At 31.1% G+C, this 17,546-nt stretch overlaps 1 protein-coding gene across 2 annotated transcripts in view; it reads left to right on the forward strand.

Annotated features, from left to right (window-relative positions):
* Itpr (Inositol 1,4,5,-trisphosphate receptor) overlaps positions 1–16,183 on the forward strand; it is a 35,106-nt gene extending 18,923 nt beyond the window's left edge. For both annotated transcript variants that reach the window (XM_015517928.2, XM_015517930.2), the window contains 22 exons: positions 39–171; positions 302–507; positions 584–807; positions 930–1,041; positions 1,480–1,828; positions 3,226–3,984; positions 4,734–4,895; positions 5,514–5,773; positions 6,128–6,307; positions 6,425–6,652; positions 6,821–7,144; positions 9,177–9,416; positions 9,582–9,774; positions 9,837–10,010; positions 10,251–10,615; positions 13,005–13,169; positions 13,331–13,514; positions 14,101–14,339; positions 14,570–14,735; positions 14,960–15,120; positions 15,199–15,369; positions 15,557–16,183. In XM_015517928.2, coding sequence (XP_015373414.2) covers positions 39–171; positions 302–507; positions 584–807; positions 930–1,041; positions 1,480–1,828; positions 3,226–3,984; positions 4,734–4,895; positions 5,514–5,773; positions 6,128–6,307; positions 6,425–6,652; positions 6,821–7,144; positions 9,177–9,416; positions 9,582–9,774; positions 9,837–10,010; positions 10,251–10,615; positions 13,005–13,169; positions 13,331–13,514; positions 14,101–14,339; positions 14,570–14,735; positions 14,960–15,120; positions 15,199–15,369; positions 15,557–15,682 — 5,121 coding nt within the window. In that variant the 3' untranslated portion in view covers positions 15,683–16,183. The remainder of the gene's footprint in view (positions 1–38; positions 172–301; positions 508–583; positions 808–929; positions 1,042–1,479; positions 1,829–3,225; positions 3,985–4,733; positions 4,896–5,513; positions 5,774–6,127; positions 6,308–6,424; positions 6,653–6,820; positions 7,145–9,176; positions 9,417–9,581; positions 9,775–9,836; positions 10,011–10,250; positions 10,616–13,004; positions 13,170–13,330; positions 13,515–14,100; positions 14,340–14,569; positions 14,736–14,959; positions 15,121–15,198; positions 15,370–15,556) is intronic.
* Positions 16,184–17,546: the final 1,363 nt, after the last annotated feature.

A 17,546-nucleotide genomic window follows, 5' to 3' on the forward strand; every position in this document is an offset into this window, starting at 1 on the left:
TGAATATTAATTGAATATTTGTTCGATTGTCTTTACAGTCTAGGCAGCCGATATTTGTTCAACTCTTACAAGCCGCAGTCCGCTTACATCAGCAACTGACTGCTGCTGGCCATTTGACTATTCAACAGCGATTCAATGTAGAAAACACAATACGTACGCTTTCAGATTACGGTGAGTTACATTTGGAATTCCATCCATTATAAATTATTCATATACTCAACTAATAATTATTTTAGTTTACTGTATTTTAAATCATAAACAATGCAAACACTTTTTAAAGTTTTGATTTTTATTTGAACAGCCAAAAATATGTCAATTGACTTGCCTGCACAATTGCAGACTCAAATTAATGGTATATTCAATAAGCAATCACAGACCTCTGCCAGTGGAGGTGTGTCAGGTGGAAATTCATCACCATCTGCGCTATTGCTCCGAAGACAAACAACTAAATGGTTACAAGCGGCAAAGTCAACACCCAAAAAGATGATTGAAAGATCACAATCACAAGTATAACATATATATGTTACTTCTAATGATTTCTTACTTGTCATCATAATTTTTAAAATTTATTTATATGTTCTAGTTGATCAGATTAGATAAAAGCATAGTTGAGGGGCTACAAGACATAGTTCTAGTATTAGAAGATCAACTCAGACCATTGGTCCAAGCTGAGCTCTCACTACTTGTTGATATACTCTATCGCCCGGAACTTTTATTTCCTAATGTGGCTGCAGCTGCTGCTGTTGGTGATACAGCTTCAGTAGCAGTAGCTGCCGCAGCGTGTGGTGTAACTGGTTTCATCAACAGGTATTACAGATTACACATCCCATATTTTGTTCTTTGCCACGTTCTGTATTTTTTTTTTTCTGCACTACAATTCTTTTTGTGTTATATTTATCTTATTTCCATACTAATTATTTTTTCCCTAGACTCATTAAACATACCGAACAATTGTTAGAAGAAAAAGAAGATAAATTATGTGTTAAAATTTTGAAAACATTACAAGAAATGATGGCTATAGATTTGGATTACGGTGACAAGGTATGACGCTACTAAGTTTTGTATTTATCACTACAACCTAATTCTCACATCACCATAATATATATCCTTTTTTTTTTTACACATATAATTACATAATGTAAATGTAATTCCATATTACTTAAATGTATTAGTTTAAAATAGTTGTGATTCTTCTACTTTTAGTTATACTGTTGCAAGTATACATAACATTTCCAATTAATAATTTATATCATTAAGTAACAGTTGTAACACTTAAATGTTCTACATGCTAACACATTAATAATTTAAAATCCAGTGCCTACCTAAAGATAATTATTAAAAATACATAAGAATATGGAATTTTAGACAAAGTAAACAATGGAACTGAAAATTATCCTAATTTTGCTCAAAAAAAGGTCATTTTTACAAAAAAAAAAAATGTTTGCCTTTTGTTATCTATAACATTGTTGTTGATTACAGGGTGATGCACTGAGACAAAGCTTGCTAGTTAGGTACTTTAATAACGGCACAGGCTTGATGGGTATGGATAGTTCAAATGATAGTGGAATAGACGCTTCTGATCTTGATGGCAACAATGGCAATGCTACTGATGATGATGAACATAATGATGAAAACGCTTCTACGACTTCTGGCAGCCGCCTCATAGGTTCCACTGCTACAGGAGATTCTTCAACAAAAACGGTGACTGCTAATCATCAGCAACATTTACCTCCACCACCATCAACAACTTCATGGTCGCCTCCGCCCCCAATATCATTTAGACCTGAACAGCAACAACAACAACACAGAGTCACTCATGGACCGGGTGGTGAATAATTATTATCTTTCTAAAACTGAATATAAGATCTTCACTCACCGACACAAAAAATAAATATAATGATAGTCATAGTGGTCTTTAAACTTTATAACTTAGGAGTTAGGACTCACTTTTCTTACCATACCTTTTCGCGACCCATGTTAGCTTTGTTAGTCAAATAAAAATGTTATTAGCGTTAGAGAGGGAATATTTTTTAATTGTTGCTATTTTTTCATTTTTCATTTCCGTTAGTAGCAGCAAGTAAAATTACTATTCAAAAAATGTATACAAAAATTTTTTGTCCAGTGTTATATTATTATTATTATTTTTTTTTTTTTTTTTTGTCACGGCATTTATGATTTAAGACCTACATAATAATACTATAATATATATATATACTATATAAATAAGGAATTTTTTTAATTTTTAACAGGGCTTATCGTGACCCAAAATCAAGTCGCAACCCACCGTTTAAAGACCACTGTGATGTACAATAAGATGGGTTATATTAAGGCGCGTACACACGAGCGAACAAAAGTAGCGAATGCTCACGCACGTGCGCGTGCGACTAATCATGCGAGCGTGTAGACGACGTTCACGAACATTCGGAAGTATTCGTCAGCGTTCGCCGAATAGGTCGAACAGAAACGCATGGCGAGTCGATCACTGTCGGTATTTTTGTCATGCTCAAAAGAATACCGCTAGCACTTAATTTTTGTCCACATGAACAAACAGAATTCATCCGAATGCTCATGTGTGCTCCTTCGCGTTCGAGTGAGCTCACTTCGAACGTCACACAATATTCGATCGTGTTTACGCGCCTTTATATTACCTGCTTGTGTGTCAGAAGTGTTATAAGACATATTCCTTAAAAGGAAATCTGTTCAAAATAAGTACGAAAAAAATTTCCTTCATTCGAAAAATATGGGCTATTGGTTTTATTGTAGAAACACCTATAAATAAAATTGAAAAAGATATTAATCTGGTTCCGTAAAAACCTGATTTTTGATTTTTTAAATTTTAAGTCCTAAAAATAACTCAGAAAATTAAAAAAAAAGCAATCATGATTAAACGTGAAATATTATACAAAATTTTACAGATATCAAAATCGGGCTTCTCACAAAACCAGATATGAATCTCCTCTAAAATTGTATTCATAGGTGTTTTTTAAATAAAACCACTCAGTAACCCATATTCTTTGAACGTGCAAAGTATATGTTTTATAAGAACATCGTAGAAAATGACGGTCTGCCGCGAAGCCTGTCCAAGGCTATAATATATGGTTAACAACGCTATCTCTTGAGCGTTGTATGCCTACATGTTTCCATGAGACGTCATCTTAATATGTTGTATATTCTAATGACAGCACCACCTCATTATAACAAGTTGTCTTTTATATATATTTGCAGCAAAATTCTTGCAGCGTGCTGGGCTTACTTTACACGAAGTACAAACCCATCTGGACAGAGAAGGGGCGTCGGATTTGGTCGTTGAACTTATTATAAAATCAGCTGCAGCTTCAGCAGCCGCGGCATCAATGTCCAGCGGTAGTGGTAGTGGTGGTGGTGCCGTCGGTGGATTTTTTGGTTCAATTGGCATCGGTGGCGTTGGTGGTAATTTTTTTGGCAACAATTATTACTTCGGTAGTGGTGCAGGAGCGAGTGGTTTTGGACCATCGGCATCGGCCGCAGCAGCAGCTCTCTCCGCGTCCCCCTCTTACTCAATATTTGTCGAAGCTGTGCAGCTGGGCGTTGCTCTGTTGGAAGGTGGCAACCCCGTTGTTCAGCGTAGTGTTTACAACAAACTATTGTCGCCATTACCGCCAGGTACCGCCGCTGCCGCTGCGGCTGCAGCTTCAGCCGGTGGTGGTGCTGGTGGTGGAAGAAGTGGTGGTGCAAGTCCGACTGACCCATCAGTGAACTGCTGCCAACTATTTTTCCGAGTATTTTATGACAAAATGCGTGACGCCCAAAACGAAATCAAGTCAACGGTTATAGTATCGGTAAATACAGCTGCTACGACAGCCGCAGCTCAGGCAGCCCAACAGCAACAGCAAGAAGCTGAAATGGCTGCAGGTGGACGACGGATGCCAGTTTCCAGTAGTCAACAAAACCATGGTGGTCAGCGACGACAAAATAACCGTTTTGATCGTAGTTCCGGAAAGAAAGGTACCTAATAGTTTTAATATAACATCAGTGGCTTATTATTTCGGGTGCTGAAGCCAACACGTTTGGACACTGAATAAAAGGCATTTCATAATTTTACTGGTAAATCAGAGAATGTTTAGATAAATATATACCAGACACGTTTTAGTTACCCATCATATTTATCATATTAGCTACAACTTTAGTCAACTTTATCTTCAAACTAATATCAATCATAGTATTTTGATTATCATAGTATACGTAACTATGAATATGTACGTAATACACTTACTATCATTGAATATAAATTTTATTATACCTATATCAATATAACTGCAGTGCAAATAATTTAATTCATCTAATCTCTTAGTATCTCAGTTAGGTTATTTTTTCTAAATTTAACTGTACAAATCATGAATATAACTGAAGTTCTTAAAAAAATAAATATATTCCCTAAACGTATTGTTCCCAAACGACGTATTCATTTTTGGTGACGTCCGAAAAAATGTGTGCCTGCAAAACAACTAAACGTGTGTGATGTGTTTCAAATAATATTCTCTCATTTTCCATATAAAAATATTATTTTGTGTCCAAACGTGGTTAAATAATGTTTCTGATTGTTTTGATCTTGCCCTCCTCCCAACCCCCTCCCATTGGGTATCGTAACCATCAAACTTAGTACAACGATGATGTGTTATAGATATGTGATTTATATTGTTTATATTTATATTTTCATAGTTGTAAAATGGTAAATTCGTTTTTGATACGTTTAGGTAAAACTACAACACGATCTAGAGGTGTTGGTGGGACGCGTCGAATTTTAATGACGGATGAGCTGCGTGAAGAACTAACGCAAGCTGCAGCAGCCACTAGCCACGCGTACGCTGTTGGAGCTCGAAATTTATCAGTTTCGTCTTCAATGAATTCTGTCACTGGTATTTTAAATAATCATTTTATTTTTAACATAATAAAAACTTTTTTAGGTTAATTTCCCTGTAATTGCTAAACCCCGCGTCTCTCATCACTGCTGGTACGTCGTCATGATGACGCACTGTTTGACTCTACAGGAAACCGTACCTATATATATATATATAGTATCACCTAGAACACAATATCACGTGTTTTTAAATTACTTTAATTTTAGATTATGTTAAGTGTACTATAAAATTATATTTCATGAAAGTTAGTTTAGCTAGGTAACATTAAAAATGTTTAATTTATATTTAATAATTAATTTTACCTTTATCGTTAAAAAATTTCACTGAAAAGTTATTTTATAGTAATGAGATATTTTTTATTTTTTTAAATTAATTAATTTAATTTTTATATTTATGTTAGGATAACACAATATCTCCGCTCATAATCGTTTTTCGTATACAATGATTTATTATTGAATTGAATTTTAACACATCCATTCCCATAACATATTTGACGGTTACAATTATACAGCAGATCAGTGCCCAATTGTCCGCCTTTTTACGAACAATTCCATATATTTTAGCATGAAAAGTAACTCATTATGTCATATCAAACTATTAATTCATTATACACAGGTGAACGAGACAACGATGATGACGATGAAAGTCACTTATCATCGATAGTTGATGATGGTAACGGTACTGCAGCTGATAGACTTCAGCGAGCTGATGATTCGTACTACTACTATTACCATAGACAGCAGGAACAGCAGCAGCAATACTTACAGCAACAACAGCAACAACAGCAACAACTATTGTCGCCTAAAATCCTGATCATGCAACCTATTCTACGTTTCTTACAACTTTTATGTGAAAATCACAACCGTGATCTACAGGTTAGATTCGTCAGATTTATTGTGTTTGATTGATTTTTCACATTTGATTTTTTTTACATTATTTCCTCTTTATATTATCAAAATCAACAAAAAAATTCTCTCTATTTTTATATCAGAAATAATCAACATAAATAACTGAGTTATTGGTAACAAACTAATTGTAGATGTACTATATTTTTTTTATAGCTTCCTACCAACTATAAAAACTACTTTGAATAATAAAAATATATATATAATCTTTAGTGGAACTATCTCTTAACACCACACTAGTTGAATTTAGCTCCTAAAAATGTAACTATTGGCGATATTGTTAACCGTGCTATCGTGATTTGAACCAATCGTTGTATTTTGCAGAACTTGCTTCGAAATCAAAACAACAAAGTCAATTATAATCTGGTATCCGAAACTTTGATGTTTTTGGACTGCATATGTGGTTCGACAACGGGTGGCTTAGGCTTATTAGGCCTATACATCAACGAAAACAATGTGTCGCTCATTAATCAAACACTGGAAACACTTACAGAATACTGCCAGGTTAGTTTTTTCAGTTCTTTATCTGCCATGCTATGCAACTAATACATGACTTAACTAATAATAGTACTTTGTATATTTATCAATAAATGTATGCAATATTAATTACATTGAATTTAGGGACCCTGCCACGACAATCAAAATTGTATCGCTACGCATGAATCCAATGGTTTGGATATAATCACGGCACTTATACTGAACGACATAAATCCATTGGGCAAAACGCGCATGGACCTAGTACTGGAGCTGAAAAATAATGCGTCTAAATTGTTGTTGGCCATCATGGAGAGCCGAGGGGACGGTGAAAACGCCGAGCGCATTCTTTACAATATGAACCCTAAGCAGCTGGTAATATTTATATGGAAACTTAATATTTTCCAATCATAAATTCATATTATGCCAATAGTGTTAGATACATTATGAGCAACAAGTGAATACTTACCACATTGTTGCACAGCCTTAGTCATGTAGCATGTTATCTTTAAGTTTCTTCGAGTTATTACTTTTTCTTTATAGGTGGATGTGGCATGTCGAGCGTACTATCAACAACAATACGACGTGACGGCTTCGTCAGCGCGCCGACGACGTCGAGGTGGTAGGCTAGCGTATGGCATCGACGATGATTATTTTGACGATGTTGATGATGACGATGATGAAGATGAAGAAGACGACGATGGCCAAGAAGACTGTGATGAAGAAGACTACCATTTTGAAGATATACGAATTGGCAAGGGGGCATCTATCGGCAGTGGCCGTAGTCGTAATACCGGTGGCACAGGAGGTATAGACGGCGTCTCTGACGACGATGATGACGAAGATAGCGGTGTGTCGCCAAAAGAAGTACGAATTAAACACTAGTTTACCAATAACGTATACAATTTTTAACGTAAATCTTTAATATTCTATATTATATATAATATCTAACTTTTTTATGTTATACATGCAAGTATAGGCATAAACGAGTTAATAAGTTAAAGTTATAACTTAACTTTTTAACGTAAATTATTTTAATTTATATAAGCTTGATAAATGACAAGTTACTTTTAATCAAAGTCAAATTACGCTAATTTATAAATAGTAAATATAATGCAATTATATAAACAATTATATTACATAAACATCTATTAAAATAGGAAATTAAAAATTTAACTCAATTTAATTCTTGTTCCATTTAGAGGAATCATATAGACATACAACGCTAAAAATATAGCATTTTTATCCATATAGCCTCCATCATGGCAGGTCGTAATTTACTACGATTTTCTTATAGAACATACTTTACGTGATCAAAGAATATGGGCTGCTGAGTGGTATTATTGTAAAAACGCCAATGAACAATTTTTAATATTTGTAAAACTTCGTTTAATATTTTATGTTTAATTACGTCAGTTTTCTTAGCTTTTTCGAGAGTTATTTTTAGGACTTTAATTTAAAAAATCAAATATCGGGTTTCTTACAGATCCATATTCTTTGAACACGCAAACGTATTTTTAAATGAAAATTTTCGCGTATTTAATTTAATGAGACTTCAACTTAACCAGAATTCTTAAAAAACGACGATACTGCGAAATAAAAATAAAATACTCCGACATACAGACATATTGTAGTTATTAAAATAATAATAACTAATAAGTAGAGGTCAGATTTATATTCTCTTAAAATCCTTAAAATATGATATTTTTATGTCGCATAAATTAGGCAATATATTCTTTTAATATTCTTTTAAAATACCAGATATATGATGTTTTATGTATTTAAATATGCAAAATATTCTTTTAATATTAAAAAGAAAAACCAGTTTAAACTTATTTTAAATTTGTTTTAGCTAACGAAATAACCTATGTGCTATCGCAATCGATAAGGTTATAATACCTGTAGATTAATTTTTATTAAAACCAAGAAATTAATTATTTATAAACAGAATTATTTAGTGAACATTATACCTATCAAAGTGCTGATATACGTGATATATATTCATTATATGCCGATATTACAAAAATATTCTCAAATATTCTCTAATCCATAAAATATGCTTTTTTATGCAAAATAAATCTTTTCCTATGATTTCTGTGTTTCATGAATCGTAAAGATTTCTCACTCCCATTTAACTGCATAGACTAGAAACAAATATTTAAAATCATAAAAATCCGACCTCTACTAATAAATAATATGATATATTGATATAGATTCATATCATTAATTTCAAATGTACAATCCTCAAAAACATAATATAAAATATTTTCACCATAAATAAATTATTATTTATATTAGTTATTATTTTATCAAGTTTATATATTTAAATCAATTGGGTTATGCTCATATATATTTACATTTCAAATATTTATACTTATAAACATCCAATGTTGCCAGTAGACAAAATAGTCATTGCCCACATGAGTTCACTTTTCGTTCTCGGCTCCCTCGGTGCTCAAGAATTACAATATAGAATATAGAGTATTTTGTTTCAGTTTTTGACTTTTTGTGTAATTTTAATTTGGTTATCAGTGTCCAATGAAGTACATTTATTTTTTGGATTTAATTCCACGTGTAGAAAATCTATTGCCTGTTTCCTGTGTTCAATAATAATTAATATTTATGGTTTTTATTATTTTAAACCATATTACTGGGTATTTACATAGATATTTTTTTTTAATAGATATAATAACTTAAATTAAGTTAATAAGTTAACTGAAATGTCCATTTAATTTTAGTTAGGTTAAAAATTTAAAAATTTTCAGTAACTTGTCTAGGTTTATATACATGTATAATATGAGTACACTACTATATCTTATATGGTGTATATACATTTTTATATAATTTTTAAGAGTGAATTTATTTTTACAAAATTTAATATTATTTTATGCACATTTAGGTGGGCCACAACATTTATATATTGTGCCACCAGTTAGCACAGCATAATAAAGAGTTGGCTGGTTTGCTAAAACCCAATAGTTTGTACTGTAGTGAAGTCGAAGGCGTTCAAGCAACAGCTGGACAAAATCAACAGCAGCAGCAGCAGCAGCAACAACAGCTACTACAACAACAAAACCAAGTCGATCCTCGAGTTAACCGAGCCCTAGTTTATTATGCGTCGCATACTGCTCAAATAGAGGTATAGTAAATTGATTAAGTCATATTATGAGAATTTAATGTAGTGTGAAATTCATGAAATTAAGTTGTTTTAGAAATCCTGTCATTAAGTAGTTCAAAAAGCGTCAATCTATAGTAGTAGTGGCCTTCATCGTGTAGATTTAAAAACATTTTTTTTTTTTCGCAGATTGTCAGGCATGATAGAACACTTGAACAAATTGTGTTTCCTATACCAGAGATTTGTGAATACTTGACCCATGACACTAAAGTCAAGATCTATAATACAGCTGAACGTGATGATCAGGGATCAAAAGTTTCTGACTTTTTCGAGAAGACGGACGATATGTTCAACGAGATGATGTGGCAAAAGAAGCTGAGAGGTAATTAATCAAATACAAGTATTAGTAGTAAAACTAATATGAAATATTAACTTTTTTTGTAGCACGGTCATCATTGTTTTGGGTTAGCAGCTTCATGTCCTTGTGGAGCAATATTTTGTTTAATTGTGCTGTGATCATCAATCTTATCGTGGCATTTTTCTATCCATTTGACAATGGTGGTAGTGGTAGTAGTAGTAACAATGTTGACGATGGGCAACGCCGTCGTATGATATCTGGTAAGTCAAGTGTTCAATTGATAAGATATCAACAATGCTGAATAATAATAAAGATAATTTGCAATTTGTTCTTACATCATATGTTAAGGCCGAAAGATTAAAAGTCAAATATAGTAGGTATATATGTTTTCTGGTGAACCAAAATCGAAAACCATGAGTTTTTAATCTTTCTAATAAATAATTATACGAGTATAACGTTTGATTGTTTTGTGTTGTAAATTACTACTTATAATGCTGCAGCTTTGGGTGGACATGTTTCGGCAGCCGTGTGGCTTGGATTACTGGCTTCAATCTTCGCAGCTGCGTTTTTGATATGGGCTCGAGACGATTATAATTCTGATGACGTTGACGATGTTGAAGACGACGACGATGAAGACGAAGATAATGGCGCTGGAGATGACAGAGACCAACAACAACAGCGAAAAACTACTCGCCGTCGTCGACAGCAGCGGCGCCGTAGACGTAGGCGTACATTGTTGACTACCAGGACAAGTCGACGAAGGTGGACGGCTGCAGTTCGCACCACTCTGGTAGTCACTGCCATCCTCCGGCTGATATTGTCTGTTGGCCCAGAACCCACTCTTTGGCTATTGGGTGCGATCACGGTATGTTTTGTACTTTCCACATCACCCCTGTTGCTTAAATAATTTAGATTATTACAGAGCATATCTGGTGTTGATTTTATTAATCATTGATGCAGGGCTATAGCTAGGAAATTTCTATGAGGAAGGTCGAGTTCCATAGACATGAAATTTATAAAGGTTATTAATGTTATCACTATAGGAAATTATATTGAGTAAAACATATGAATTGTTATATTTTTGTGATAACACCAAATCAATTTTTCTCGGCTTCTTAGGCATTTTATTCAATACTTCATCTAGTGTGCAGACGATATTTCGGTAATTATTCAATAGTACCAATCCATTGAGATGATCCTGTTTCACTAATAATTCAATAAATAAAATGAAATCAGAATTAATTGTTTATACATATCTGTTTCATACTGTTTCTGAGGTAAATCTTTATCATTTTCAAGCCAGCAAAGATCTTTCTGGCGTTGAAGTAAAAACAGGAAAACAGCGCAAAATATTTAGTAACATAAATATATTTGAGAATATGATAGGGTCACATCACCCTTTGAGTTTTTATTTACAAATTTATAACTCACAGTTAACTGTGATAGTATCAACTTCAGACAGATAGAAAGAATCTAGAGATTAATATTGACTATTCATGTAAATATCTTGCAAATCGCTTATTTTAAATCAAGATTATTTTTTATCTAACTCAAAATAACTTCCATATAAATTAGGAATAGCTCAAGATTTTACTTCATTCATCAAAAATCAAAAATTTAATTCATATATAAGTAAAAATTTAAATGAATACTATTCCAGAGTTAGTGGAGTTTAGGATAGTTAGTATTTTGTAAGACCATTTTAGGAAAATGAAGAGCTGATGCAGATTTAACATATTGTATTTAGTGACAAATTGTCATTGCTCATTTCTAGAATTTTAGAAAGATGAATTCTTGAAACTTGACAATATTAATTTTGATAAATACATTTTTATTTTATTAGATTCTTATTGTTGAATAATATGATTAAAATTATATATAATATAATCATATAGAGGCTTCTAAATTGGTTCTTTAACAGTTTAATCCGAGTTAAATATAGATTTTCAATGTGACTAAAAAGTAATCGAATTCCATCATTACCTAATACCTACATTAGCTACCTAATTAAATATTAAAATTTAAACCATCATAAGCAAAGTAACTGTGGAGTAAGAAATGTAAAGTTATCAATTAATTATAACTAGGGTTAGGATGTTTATGACTTTTGCATATTTTATATTTTAGTCGTGCAGACCAAGTTATAAATTTGTTTTGTGTGACATAGAATCAGATACATTCAATTTTATTTTGCATATTTAGGGATTTTTATGAATAAATGCATATTTCGCCAAAAAATAACTTAATTACAATATAAACCTCAATAAAAACATTAAAAACCCATAGGTAGGCACAGTCAGTTTCACATTTAATGAAAATGAGAAAATATGAAACCGATTGTATATAATTAACTTATCTTTATTACTTACTAACTTAAATATTAATTTACTGTAAGTACCTATGTTTTTAATTTCAAAATATCATATTTTTATATATTTGTATTTAAGTTTAAAGTTATAAAAAAAGTTGTAAATTAATTTAAAATACATTTCGGATTAGAAATCGGATTTTTTTTTTAAGGGCATATTTTAATATTTATTGTGTATATTTGCATGCATTTTTTAGTGTTTTTAAGGTCATAAACATCCTAACCCTAATTATAGCAATACAATAATAGTTCCTACTAATATTATATTGTATGTTAAAATAAAACTTTTTACTATATTTACTATTTTGTAGGTATTTATCTCAAAATGAATAAATATTTTGTTGATAGAATTTATTATTAGATTATCAGTTTAAGTATATAAAAAGATATCATAAGTTATGGTTAAGGATATGCATTGAAAATTTAAAACAATATATATTTAGCTCTAGTATATTTATAGTAATATTTGGCATTCGTTTAAATTAAAAGTATTATTGCTCTTACTAAACTTAAAAAGGCCATAATTAATAAACAAGAAAACCAAAATTAATAATATGAGTATCAAAATTTTCAACAAAATATAGCTTCACCAGAATAATTAAAAAAAAACTATAGCTGTTACCATTTGATCAAATAGTGCTTAAAAATTTTTAAATCATTATATAAAATTTGCCAGTGAAAGACATGTATGACATTTTATAAATTTCTTTATTATTGATTCATAATCATTAAAAACCGTGTGTACAACAATGTAAAATACACCATGTTTAATGCTATAGATTTTTTTTTCATTCACTCGTTAAATTTCTTCCTACGAATTTGAGCTCATTCGTTTCTTAACAAGACTAAAAGTTTTACAAATATATATATTTTTTTTTCATTACAGGTAGTAATGAAAAGTGTGCACATTATCAGTATCATGGGTAATCAGGGTACGTTTACCAAACGCCTGGGTCAGATTTTGGCTTCAGCTGAGATTCTCTACCATCTAATGTACATCATGTTTTGTATACTTGGCCTATGTATGCATCCATTTTTCTATAGTGTGTTGGTAAGCTATAAACATTATCATTTATATTTTATAATATTAAATTATTATGATAATAATTTATTATTATTAATAATATAAGGATGGAATGGTTGAATTTAATAATAATGATTCGAGTTTGATAGTATAATATATAATATATTTATATTTATCATGCGTTCTAGTTATTGGATGTCGTGTACCGCGAAGAAACATTGTTAAACGTCATACGGTCAGTCACGCGCAATGGCCGGTCTATAATATTGACTGCAGTTCTGGCTCTCATACTGGTCTACTTATTCTCCATAATCGGCTACATGTTCTTCAAAGACGATTTCCTAGTACAAGTTGATGATGATGTTGTGGTTGGTGAGTGTACTATTTATTACTTATTTGTACGGGTACTTTGGATTAGTTTTAACTTCCTTATAGTGACAATAATCATTAGATCATGTCATGATTATGTAAAACGGCTGTAAGTAGTTTTCATACTTCTTAACATTATAATTAAAATTAACATTTGGAAGATGTTTTTGAGTTCTCTCTTGAATATTGATTGCAATATATTTTACTAGCCGATCCCGTGCGCTTTGTTGCCCGTTCAAAATACAACTATATATTATGGTTCAAATGTTTGTGTTTCGTTTGTCATTTAATAATCCAGCATAGTGATGTTCAAAACTTTCCGTGATAAATTCCCATAAATTTACCAATCTTAATATCTCTTTTTTTAATGTCAAATGGTGCCACTTTTGTATTCCTACAACACTTTATTTTAACTTTGGTGGTTGAATTTTGAAAAATCCGTGCTTAGTGGACATCTCCTACCTAATATATACTATCTACCAACCAAATGTCAGCTTCATAGGTCAAATAGTTTAAGATATTGTATTTCGTGTTTAATCTAAAATACATTTGTCAATTGAATAAAATGTTGTCTTGCTTCCTTTTTTAGACACCAATGGCGGTGACAATCAGCAAGCTTGTTCGGCAACTGCTGCGGCTGGAGAAGATTTTGTCTGCAGCGATAGTGGTAGCAGCTTGACAAGATCTTCAGTGTTTGTAGATTCTGGCGGTGGTGATCGGAAAGAAAGAGCTTGTGACTCGTTGATCATGTGTATAGTCACAACATTAAACCAGGGTTTGAGAAATGGAGGTGGCATAGGTGATATACTCCGAGCGCCCAGTAGTCAGGTAAATAATGACTGATTATAATGTATCGTTAATCATTATTAAATTGTTTAGTATTAATTATGTGTTTATATATTTAAAATATTCTTTAAATTATTGTGTATTAAGTAGCTTATTATTATGTAATAAATACATTATGATATGAAATGGAAAGTCAACCTTTTAAATTAGATTTAAATAGCTATGTTTTTGCATCATTATTTATTATTAAAACATTATTTTATTATAAACAGGAACCCCTTTTTGTGGCACGTGTTGTTTATGATCTGCTATTCTTCTTCATTGTTATCATTATCGTTTTGAACTTGATTTTTGGTGTAATCATTGATACATTTGCTGACCTGCGTAGTGAAAAGCAACAAAAAGAACTGATACTGAAAAACACTTGTTTTGTGTGTGGTATGTAATATACTGTATTTTTATTGCTCGATATACCTTAAAGTTTAGACATAAAAGATTTACACTTATGACTAATATATCATGTTATTGTTATGTAGCCGCATACATGATTATTATGTTATATAATGATGAATATTATGTTTAAAAATACAAGTTGCAAAATGTTGTTAAAAAATAATCATAATTATGTTGACATATTTGTAAAAACATTATGTTTTTTTTAGGACTCAACAGATCCGCTTTTGACAATAAGACTGTAAGTTTTGAAGAGCACATTAAGTGTGAACACAACATGTGGCACTATTTATATTTCATTGTTTTGGTAAAAGTAAAGGACCCTACCGAATTCACCGGCCCTGAAAGTTATGTTTATGCCATGGTTAAGGTAAACAGAAATTATTTTTACTCCCAGTTATAATTAATTTACATTTCTAATTTAGTGTGTTGTTAAAAACCTTGACAGGACCGCAATCTAGACTGGTTTCCACGTTTAAGAGCAATGTCACTGCTTATGGCTGCCCAGGTGGATAGCGAAGGCGAACAGGTTGAACTTAGAGGATTACAAACACAGTTAGAAACTACACAGACTTTAGTGGCATTACTATCACAACAACTTTCTGAACTCAAAGAACAGGTATATCTTTGCCAATCTCATCACCATTCACATAAAATCTTTATCTATCTATTTTTATGAAGAGTTTTTAAATCAAATTGAGGTTTTTAATCTGTTGTTTAATGGCCACTTCATTTTGCAAAAAATATAGTCCAATAAAAGCTTATTTGTCTTTTTTCTATTCTATATGTTATTGTGTATAATTTAGATGACGGAACAGCGAAAACAGCGACAGCGAATTGGACTGTTAAATTCAACTAGCGCATATTATGGTGTTGGTGGAGGCAGTAGAGTCAATGCTTTACGTCAGCAGAATCAAATTGGTCTATTATGAGAAACCTGTTGCAGCATAATCATATTCTCTGTTTTTTTAAAAAAAAAATGTATACATGAATTTTTTAATTAATTGGTACAATATGCACACAAAGATGTCTGTAATAACAACGTTACTAATGGGATTAGCAATAGTAAATACTTACACTACCGGGTACTTAGAATTCAGTTATTTATATTATTATTGTTTTAATGGTAGGTAGTTGAATTGTTATTAAGTAAAAAAAAAAAAAAAAAAAAAAATGAAACATTTAAAGTCTGACATTTTTGTAGGTAGAACAGGGTAGTTAATTTTTTTTTTAAGAATAAGAAATTTAAATTTTTAAAGTCTAATTATACTGTTGACATTTTTGTTATAGAATAATAATTATTGTATTAATATTTTATATAGTTTAGTATCTATGTTGACGATAACCTCATATTATTTATATTTATAAATTGTATACGAAGTGGAGTTATTTGAGTTATACATCAATAAAAAATACATTCCACAATTATATAAGCAATTCCAAAATGTATGATTTATTCTTTGCTATTAATAACTTAGATACATCTTAGGTTAGGATACATCTCAGGTCAATATACATCTTAACATCAAGAAGAAACTTATAAAAAGATATGTGTGGAGTGTTGCAACATATGGATGTGAAACTTGGGTAATAAATAATACCGAAAAGAAAAACAAATTGAGACCTTCGAGATGTGGTGCTGGAGACGTATGGAAAGGATAAGTTGGATAGAGCAAAAAACGAATGAAGAAGTACTTAGAACAGTGGGAGAAAAACGTATACTCATAGACGCAATAAGAGGAAGACACTGGAAAATGGTCGGACACGCCCTGAGACACCCAGAAGAATTGCATAATATAATATTAGAGGGTATGATAGAAGGAAAGAAAACTGCAGGACGTCCTCGTAACTCTTACATAGGACAAATTAAATTTGATGTAAAAGTCAAAACATTTAAAGAACTCAAAGAAAAAGCGAGTAATCGGTTAGAATGGAGAATTGGAGTTGTAACCAACCTTCGGGTTGAAAAAAAAAATTAATAACTTGGCTATATTTTTGTTTATTACCCTTAAGTACATATACCTACAATTAAAATTAATGGTTTCTTAAATAATAACACAAATTATTGTAGTAGGTAGGTAGATTAGGTTGTGTTAAGTTTCTATTGCAGGTTAGGTTTCAATGTTTCAAAAATGCAAAAAATTTACCTAATCCTACCTTCTAATTAGATGTTACTAAATTTAAATTTTTGATACAACTAAACTGTATATGAATTTGATGCCTATGTTATAGAAGGGTTCAACGTTTATTACTTATTAATATAATATATTAATAAGTAATAAACAATATTATGGTCTAAAAACCGTGTGCATGGTATACCATGACATTTTTGCATAATTTAATTTTATAAAAACTCAATTTTGAGTTATTTTTAAACCGTCTTATGGCTGATAATACTTTATGTCCTATCTATGTGATTATTTAGAATAAAATATTTTATATTATATTTAACAATCTAAAATGTAATACCATTTATAAAAAAGTTTAATTTGAACATATATGATATGATTATTTCAAATTATCGAATATTTTGTAACTTCAATACACTATGTGCGTGGAATATTGTGAATATTTTTAATGTTCATAATCTAGGGTCAAAACTAAAATATACATATTTACCTCGAAGAGAAAACAAAATTATATTGCTTTTATACTTGATAATTGGTTCTTCGTTACACAAATTTATATAATAATAATAATAATATTAGAATAAAAAAATTGTTCACTCAGTCAGAGCGCTTGAAATTATTATAAAAATTCTCTCATAATCACTTAAACTTATCTTAGATAAAATAT

Source organism: Diuraphis noxia, unplaced genomic scaffold (genome assembly GCF_037042655.1).
Source record: "Diuraphis noxia isolate RWA-SAM2 unplaced genomic scaffold, SU_Dnox_SAM2 contig0001, whole genome shotgun sequence".
Lineage (NCBI taxonomy): Eukaryota > Metazoa > Arthropoda > Insecta > Hemiptera > Aphididae > Diuraphis > Diuraphis noxia.